This window comes from Notothenia coriiceps, unplaced genomic scaffold, assembly GCF_000735185.1.
Source record: "Notothenia coriiceps isolate Sejong01 unplaced genomic scaffold, NC01 NC01_scaffold00002499, whole genome shotgun sequence".
Lineage (NCBI taxonomy): Eukaryota > Metazoa > Chordata > Actinopteri > Perciformes > Nototheniidae > Notothenia > Notothenia coriiceps.
The window spans coordinates 40,542-49,368 of record NW_011335200.1 but is presented as its reverse complement, the minus strand read 5'-3'; the positions used below and the strand labels follow the sequence as shown (position 1 = coordinate 49,368).

Below are 8,827 nucleotides of genomic sequence, written 5' to 3'. Positions count from 1 at the left end.
GCAGGCAGCTGCCTGCCACCAACATTTCCACACTTCTTCCCCGATATGTACACATTCTTGCACGCAATCAGGCTGCACATGTTTATCTGTAATATTACTATGGCAGCCTTTCGAAATGTAAACTGACAATGCTAATGTTCATCAGATGAACCTTATCTTATTATCAGGACTTGATAAAAAGGGCAGAGCTTGGAAAACAAAAATAGACAATAAATTATTTAGGTTCATTTCAGCAGACATTCCCTTAAAGGTTACAGCGAGAAGACTTTTCAATGTGAAAATCTTAGCGGTACATCCAATATTGTGTGTGTGTGTGTGTGTGTGTGTTGGAGACGGGGGACGGACAGCACAAGGTCATTTATAAATGTTATCTGGGTTAAACTTGGATGGAAACATCAGGGTGAGAACTGTCAGGAGAACGTGGCCCAGATACATCCAGAGAGCTCACATTATGAAATGTAACGTGAATGCATTACAGAACAGACTCTTCTCTGCCGTTGTCATGTTACACTATTTATGGATGTACACGTCAATAACTGACCACACACTGAAAGGCAAAAGGATCAAAATACCGCCTGGTCCATGAATGGAAAAAAGAGTGTTTTACTCAGTTTATTGAACAAAATATCTTACAGTATCTTGGATATACATATATACATATTATCTTGTACTGTGTAACACGGTTTATGAACCCCTGCAGTGACATCAATGGCAAAAGCCGTGCCTCCAAACTTCTATGTAAATATTAATACATCATTGACTTCCAAACACATTATACAAATCTTAATATAGAAGGCACAAAAAATAAGAATGTATCAGTGAAAAGTACACACTTTCCAGACATAAAGGATCTTCTTTTACAATACTTTTTTCTTCTTTTTTGCAGTTGCAGTTTGCAGGTAGTAAATATACCTGGAATTCCCTCTGGTTTTGTCGTTTGGTGTCGTTCTGTTTTCCTTTGCACGGAAATAACCAATAAGGACTTATTCTAGAACAAATAAAGAAGTGGCTGGCTCGGCCACCGGAGCTCCTGCTGTCGTCTCCGCCGCTGCCACGTTATCAGCAGGCCTCTCAGACAACATACATATCAGTCTTCTCCCCTTGAAGCCAATACGTTCTCATTTTGCCTTTGCCCTGAAAAACACAGAAATCAATAGGTTCATCAATGGAGATGGTGGACATGGGGGTGATATCCTATTAGGCTGTGTTTAAGGGTGACCCTGATGGGTACAGCAGCTGAGCTTACACCTCCACCTTTTCCCAGCATATAAAGCATTCGTGCATAATCAGAGGAGAATTAGACACATCTTTACACTTGCCATTTTAAAATGCCTAAACCTGCATTCTTTCCTATATCCAGCAGGGGGCAACTGGTTGCGAATAGAAGTCCAGTTGTGTAGAAGTCTATGAGAAAAAGACTAGACTTCTAACTTAATGTATCAGCTCAGAAAACACTTTACTAATGACTACATGACTACATGGTCAGAGTCTTCTCAAATGATGTTTCTGTGTAAATATTGGTCCCTGTTAGACAATAAAGCAACGTTTCATTTGTTTGAACTTTTGTCATGGTAGCACAGACAAAAGCTGACCGCCTTTCTTCATGCTTTCTTATTTTCTGGCACTTCAACTCTGTCACTAAAAAAAAAGCAAAGTTCTTACCTTCATTTCTACATCTCCTCGTAACTGGAGATCAAAGTATCCAAACTCATCCAGCACTTCTTTGGTGGCCGAGGATAAGTGGATCTTTAAGGCTGCAGAACACAACGAGAGCACAACAAACACTGAGCATTTTACACTGTGAGGACAGCTGAAAACTGTATTATCATCGCCACCAGAGACGAGCAGTTAAATTCAGTCCTGTCAAATATCTGAAATGCTAACGGCGATGAAAATCGGTATTGTTTTGTCCAATTAATGCACACAACGCTGAGATGTCAGACTCAGCCGGTGGAGCTTCAGGCTGCACACTTTATCGCTGGCTAAGGGGCCATTAGCTGTAATGCTATCAATTATTTACCAGAGGAGGCACAATACAGGAAGCGGCTCGGTAGTTAATCAATACGTCTGATGATTCACTCGCAAACTATCCAACCACAGCTCCATAACACTGGCTCCTGTCATTGCAGTGCGTCTTATACTCAGCTTCGAAACAATATTTGTACTGATGAATGCTTCTTTTAAAGGATAAAAGAACAAATGTCAGTTTAGTTCAACAAAAATATAGATTCAATCAGATTATGCTCTCTTTAGATTTAATGCTCAAACAAAGTGCTTATTTACTGTGTATCTGGATCCCCATGAACTGTTTCCTTGGCAACAACCATTCAAGCACTCTCCCTGTGGTCCATATTAGAAAAATACAGTATAATAAATAAAATATACTTAGTTTGATAAAGAAGTAAATGAGCCACACAGTTGCAATGGGTTGCATGTTTCTTCATTACCATTAACCCACATTGTAGTTTGTATCCCACACACACCAACCTGCAGCTATAAATACTCACAATAACATCAAATGTGTATTCATCCACAGCTGAAAATAGTCCCCAACAAAAGCAATGTTTTGTGCCCAGATGTTCTAGGAAATGACTGAGCATTGTAAAATATGAGACTCCATACTTGGGCATAGGGGCTTTTAGTATGAGTTCAGTTTAAGCCTAAACCTAACCCTAACCCTAACCCTGGGAGAAAAATGTCTCACATCCGGTAGAAGTTTTAAGGTGCCAAAAATCACAAAAAGGCAAAACCTACAAGAAGAAATAAAACCTTATAGGGTAAAAGAGGGACATAAATAACAAATAATTACCAGACAGGACCCTTCTACCAGAACACAGTAGTAGAATTGCAATATGGCGAAACTGGATAACAGATATATTTAGTAAACAGCAGAGTGAAAGTCCTTTCGAAACACTGAAAAACAACTCAGAGAAAACACTGTAACATGAATGGGTGTACACTATGTTCAGAATCCAGATCGGTTATACAAAATAAAAATAAAAATAGAACAACAAAAAACAGGGACACTGATACTGACCTTCTCCGTTGGACTCCATTCGAGATGCCGTGTTGACAGTATCTCCAAACAAACAGTATCTGGGCATTTTCAAGCCGACCACTCCGGCACAAACTGGCCCTAAAAGCACAAGGAACATAAAGTCAGACATCAAAATATTAACAATATCTAGAAACTGCTGTCCTCATCACACAAATGGAAAGGATGAATTATTAACTCGGATAATACCAGCCTACGCACACTGGTCCATTCCTGTTTCATGTCGAGTGTCTCATTAATTCAAACTGTGCGCCCATTAGCTGATGACACAGTCTAAATATTGTGACTGGGGCCTCTTGTAAATGACATCGGACTAAATGCCGCAGACGGGTCAAGATAAAACATCCGGAGTGTTTATGTCCAGAGGTGGGACGTTACAAATCACAACCGCCCTGCACTTGATATACACACTGCTGCCAGTTTACGAGATACACCTCGCTAAAACGAATACATCCTGCTTTAATGATTGTTCAGATGTTGAGAGTTGAGTCAAGAGGACAAGGCTTTATTGAAAGGAGGCAGATACAAATGTTTACCATACATTTTAACAAGCGATCTTATCTAGTTGTGGAACGCATTAGTTGCCACTTTACACATACCGTAATTACAGTTTATCTTAGTCAACATCTTCTTTGTTTTGAAAGCTGTGCAAACATTGCGATAAAACACAAGAGGAGATAAAGCAATGTGCTCCTGTGTGTCCCATTTTGGGAGAATTATTTCTCACTTTCTTTGGCGGGAAAAATGTGTTGTTACCAATTTTCAATCAGCCCATTCTTGTTTTTGGAAGGAATGGACAACAACGTGTCAACAAAATACATTATGTTCCAATAACAACAATATTTTAATAGTCAGATTTTTCTTCAACAATTCAAAAAGGTCTGGTGTTAGTTAGGGTTACTTTTTACTTCCACTCTACACTAGATTTTTGAAGCAAGTATTGTACTTTTTACTCATTCATTTTACATTTTAAATTACTTTATAAATTCAGATTATTTGCTAATACAAATGTAAATCAACTAATGGATAAACATTGTAATTTTTATATTTTTACCTGTAACTTAGAAAAGATCTAAATACCTTTTTTAACATTGGGCAATAAAACAATCTATACCAATTGAAAAAAGCAGGAAATAGATGTTGGGTTTGAGTCATCAGTGCTTTGCTCAAGGACACCTCAGCAGGATGAGCTTCAGCTCATGTGACCTCGGTGCAGATGTGCCCAGCTGCTCTGACTCACCTGTGTGTATTCCTATCCTGAGACTCAGCTGGTCGTTGGGTCTGTGCCGGATCTTGAACGTTTTGACCTCCTCTAACAGCGCCAGCGACATCCCAGCGATCTCTCTGGCGTGCAGCTTCCCGTTCCGCACCGGCAGCCCGGACACCACCATGTAGGCGTCGCCGATCGTCTCCACCTGAGCGACCAATCAAAAGGGATAGAATGTAAAAAAAGAAAAATGGTATTCGCAGGATTCCAAAAAGCACGTCTTATTTTTATTTATTCGTTTATTTGGCAGGCAGGGACATTGCACATTAATGAAACATTAAATGTGCCAAATGTAAATATGCCGGATTTAGCTTTGAGCTACTTTCCATCCGCAGTCCTTCACATAAAACATTAAGAAAATTACAAACATAGCAGTACAAATACATAAAATGCAAGAAAAGTGCAAGAGTAAGAGTAGAATTCCCAAGTATTTATGACATGGCAATACAATATAGCAGCATCGATAAGACGTCCAAGACTTAATCTTACTGTTTAATATTTAAATATACAAGAACAGAATGTAACATTACATATTGTACAGTAAGATGAAATTAAAAAATCACTAATAAACCTTATTTAATTGTATCTTACTGAACAATATTACATTTAATAATAATAATAAAAATGCATTTTATTTATGGGCGCCTTTCAAAAGCTCTCAAGGACACCTTACAGAGCATAATTAAAAACAAGCAACAAAGAAGATCACACAGTAATACAAGACTTAAAAACAAAGACTTAAAAACAACAATCAGTTTAGAAAAATTATTAAGATATTGAATATGCCAGTTTAAAAAGGTGTGTTTTCAGGCTGGATTTGAAGGTTGAGAGTGAGATACATTCTGTTCTTGTATAAAATTATATTTACGTCTATATAGTTTTTTAATTTTTTATTGTTTATGTCTTATTTAACTGTTGCTTTGTGGGAGGAGCTCGGGAGAAGAATTTCATTGCCATCTAACCTGTAGCTTATGTGCATATGACATCAAAACCAGATTGGAAACAAAGACTCCATAGTTGTTGTTATCATCCTGACTTACCTTGTATACGTCGAAGTTATCGATGATGGCGTCAAAACAGGTGTACAGATCATTGAGCAATGTGACAACCTGGATATAGAGAAAGAAGAGATTCCGTTAAGCAAAAATACTAAAAGATAAATACTGAAAGTCTTTTTTTAAAGCCGGTAAAACTGACAGGGTTTTGACTTTACACGATAGATGTGAAACGAAGACTGTAAATCCAACATTTGACTCTGTTTTCTTTGGGTTGAAGGCGGGCACATTGGGAGGCCGGTGTGTCTGCACCACATAATCTCTGCCTGTCTGTCGCTGGACCGCCGCCCGCTGAGGCTCACTGACAAACACATTTCCAGGATCATAAATCCCGTCCACAGAGGGAATATTACACACACAATCCATATGAAATCGACCAAATTGTGTGTTCTAATAGTTGTAATGTAGCAGAAATGTCAGAGGTTGGCTGGCAAATGTATTACTTAGTTTTCATCTTTGAAAATGTTGTCTGAACTTTACAAAACAAATCTAATTTAGTTGCTATCTACTAAACAGCAACACAATATAAGCTCTTCTGTTTAAAGCACTGAAGTAAAAGCTGCATTAAAACAGGCCCATCGTTTTCTAGAAAGTTCATACAATGTCTTGAAAGTTTGTTAATTGTTATGTTTTAAAGGATATGAATATGCTTGATTACAAACATTTCCCAAATTGGGATTAATAAAGTACATTCTATCTAATTTATCTTAACAATATACTCCTTACAAAGTGCTTTATTTCCAACAGAATATAGTGTTTTCTCTACCATAAACACTCAAATATATTTTGATATTTGAAATCAAACAATCCCATTCTCCTAGTTAGATGCTGGATAAACGTAATCATGATTTAAACATACAATTGGATACAAAGGAATTCTGTAAACTTCATTTTTCTCAATTACATTTTAGTAACACATTTAGAAGTGACGATAAAGACTTCAATTATCTTGGACATTTTTGATTAGCTTTCTTGACAGTCCTTGAACAATGCCTGAATTAAAAGCTTTAAAATCCCAGGATAAGTTGGCATTCATTTCCTGTGAATGACATTTGTCTCGTTCAAACAGAAAGTCGTTTTTTATGCTGTTTTTATCTGATCAGAATTCACTTTCCAGGGAGCTTTAATAAAGAACTACTTTGAGCATTGTCTCATAATTACATCTACCTTTAGTAGACCTTGAGTTGTGTATCATGCACAGCTTTATGGTCCAGGGTTAATAACACGTAAGTCTTGCATAATACTGACGTGCTCTGGATGCAGGTTATAACATTACATGTCACTTGTTAGACGCTTTTATCCAAAGTGACTTACATACTCAATACTGTGGACAATCCCCACAGGAGCAATTGGGGGTGAAGTGTCTCAGGGACACAACGACATGCTGACTGCAGTTACACCTAAACAGCTTATGGATAATGCTAATTATCTCCAAAATGCCTGTTACGGTGGAAGGCCACTACAATGACAGGTCAACAAAAGGTGAACTATTTGATTGACAGTGGGAGGAAGGGCCAAATCTCTCATGGGGGACGTGACGACACTGTTGGGCGCTCCAAAAAGGGCTGGGTAATGGATTTATACAACACAAGTGCAATGATGTACTAGTAAAACTGTGACTTTCATTGATTTTCTGATATTTTGTTGGACTTTTATCATAGACAATTGAATCATTCTGTATTGTTTACAGGATTGAAGTACAAAGGATAAAGAAGTACATACACGTAGCGTAGATTCAGTTGACTTGTGAAACCAAAGGGAGCAGCTTGATACAGTTATATTCTTGTATAGTCACTATATTTCTGGATTATATGTAACTGGATGGGATATTGTGTTGTACTATATGAATATCTGGTCAGAGACTTGGTTTTAGATTGAAAAGGAGAAGATGAGAAGTTCTGGGGGGGTAAAACAGTCGATCTGAAGGTGTCAGATTGTCCTTCAACACGTCCTCTTCCTGGATGCAACATGTTGATAATGTTTCATCTGGAGAAACCTCCCTTTGATATTCAGAGAGAGATATGTGATGACACGAAGTGACTCAACTCTGCGTCAACATCTCTAACATTTAACGGTACTATTTTGAGTTGCAGCCCACTGTGGGAACTATGAGACACACTGTAGGTAGAGACGTGCTACTGGAGAGCGCTTTCATGTATGAACAGAGAAAGACAATTCACCGGCTGTGATCACGAACTGGGATTTCTTTTTTCAAGCTTTTAGACTTTCTTGTTGAGAAAAGACAGAACACATATAAAGGCACGAGGACGGTTTGATGGCTTATAAGGGCCTTTGTAGATAAAGAAGGTAATAATAATGGAGCAGGGGGAGGAACATTTCCAAAATGAAAGGGAAATAAACTAGCTTATATTATAGTGTTTTCAAATCACAAATATTTCCTTATTGCTAAATCTGAGTGAAAAGAATAATTGGATATGGTTATCCACTGGAGAATTAAAGGTTGAAATGTTGATGTTAATGTTATGCTTTTCACCTGTAAATGTACCACTTTAATCTTGAATATACATTTTTTTTTCTTGTAGATTGTCAGATCTTTACTCGTAAATGTACCAATTAAATCCCAGGAACGTTTTTTTTTTTATCTTGAAACCTCTATATCATTTTCTCTAAATATTAGTCCCTTCCCCCTGCAATGTCTTTTTACCTCCAGTGCCCCATTACAAAGCTGTAGAAACAGTGAGTTACAGGTGGGTATTTAATTCACTGGAGGATTGCAGTGACCGGGTTGCTGTGTACCTCTAGAGGCGTGCTCTCTGCAGACATGGACGTGAAGCCCACAATGTCGCTGAAGTAAATGGTGACGCTGTCGAAGGCTTCTGCCTGAACCGTCTCCCCTCGTTTCAGCTGCTCCGCTACTGAACTGTGAAGAGAGAGAGAGACATGAGGGCAAAATACTCCCAGTGAAATCATGAAGAAGCAAGGGACAGTTAATAATCAGAGGAGAATATGAAATAATGATGGATGTTTACTTGACACCAGAGATTGTCTCTAAATTAAATAACACCAATTGTGGGAAACATCACGTCAGGGTTGATTTTTGAGCTAATTTTATTAATCAATTTTCTCGTTAATTTGCATCAAGTTACAGTTTTCTGAGCCAGAGCAAGGCCGGCAAAATTTTAATTATTTTTGCTGTTTATTGACTTTCTCAAACAAAACAACAAAAGTTATTTTCAATGGAAAACACTGAACTAAAGTTATATAAAAAATTTACATGTTAAACTGAAAAGAAAAATAATTAAATAGACAACAATCAATTAGAAAACTTGCCGTCAAAACAAAGAGCAAAGTCAGATAAAAAGTAAACAAAGATAATAATCAAATGTAATACACATAATATAAAATAACGATAAAACCCTTAAATATGTTAATTGTAGTTAAATAGTCGGGCTCTATTGGGAATTAACCTGGTGTTTGTGTGTGTGTTGA

General features: G+C 37.5%; 1 protein-coding gene across 1 annotated transcript in view; it reads right to left on the bottom strand.

Annotated features, from left to right (window-relative positions):
• Positions 1-583: 583 nt before the first annotated feature.
• The window catches only part of npr2 (natriuretic peptide receptor 2), a gene marked incomplete at its 5' end in the record, with an annotated part of 45,989 nt that continues 37,745 nt past the window's right edge, over positions 584-8,827 (bottom strand). The window contains 6 exons of the mRNA XM_010797465.1: positions 584-1,134; positions 1,663-1,754; positions 3,038-3,136; positions 4,296-4,470; positions 5,363-5,431; positions 8,135-8,258. Coding sequence (XP_010795767.1) covers positions 1,072-1,134; positions 1,663-1,754; positions 3,038-3,136; positions 4,296-4,470; positions 5,363-5,431; positions 8,135-8,258 — 622 coding nt within the window. The remainder of the gene's footprint in view (positions 1,135-1,662; positions 1,755-3,037; positions 3,137-4,295; positions 4,471-5,362; positions 5,432-8,134; positions 8,259-8,827) is intronic.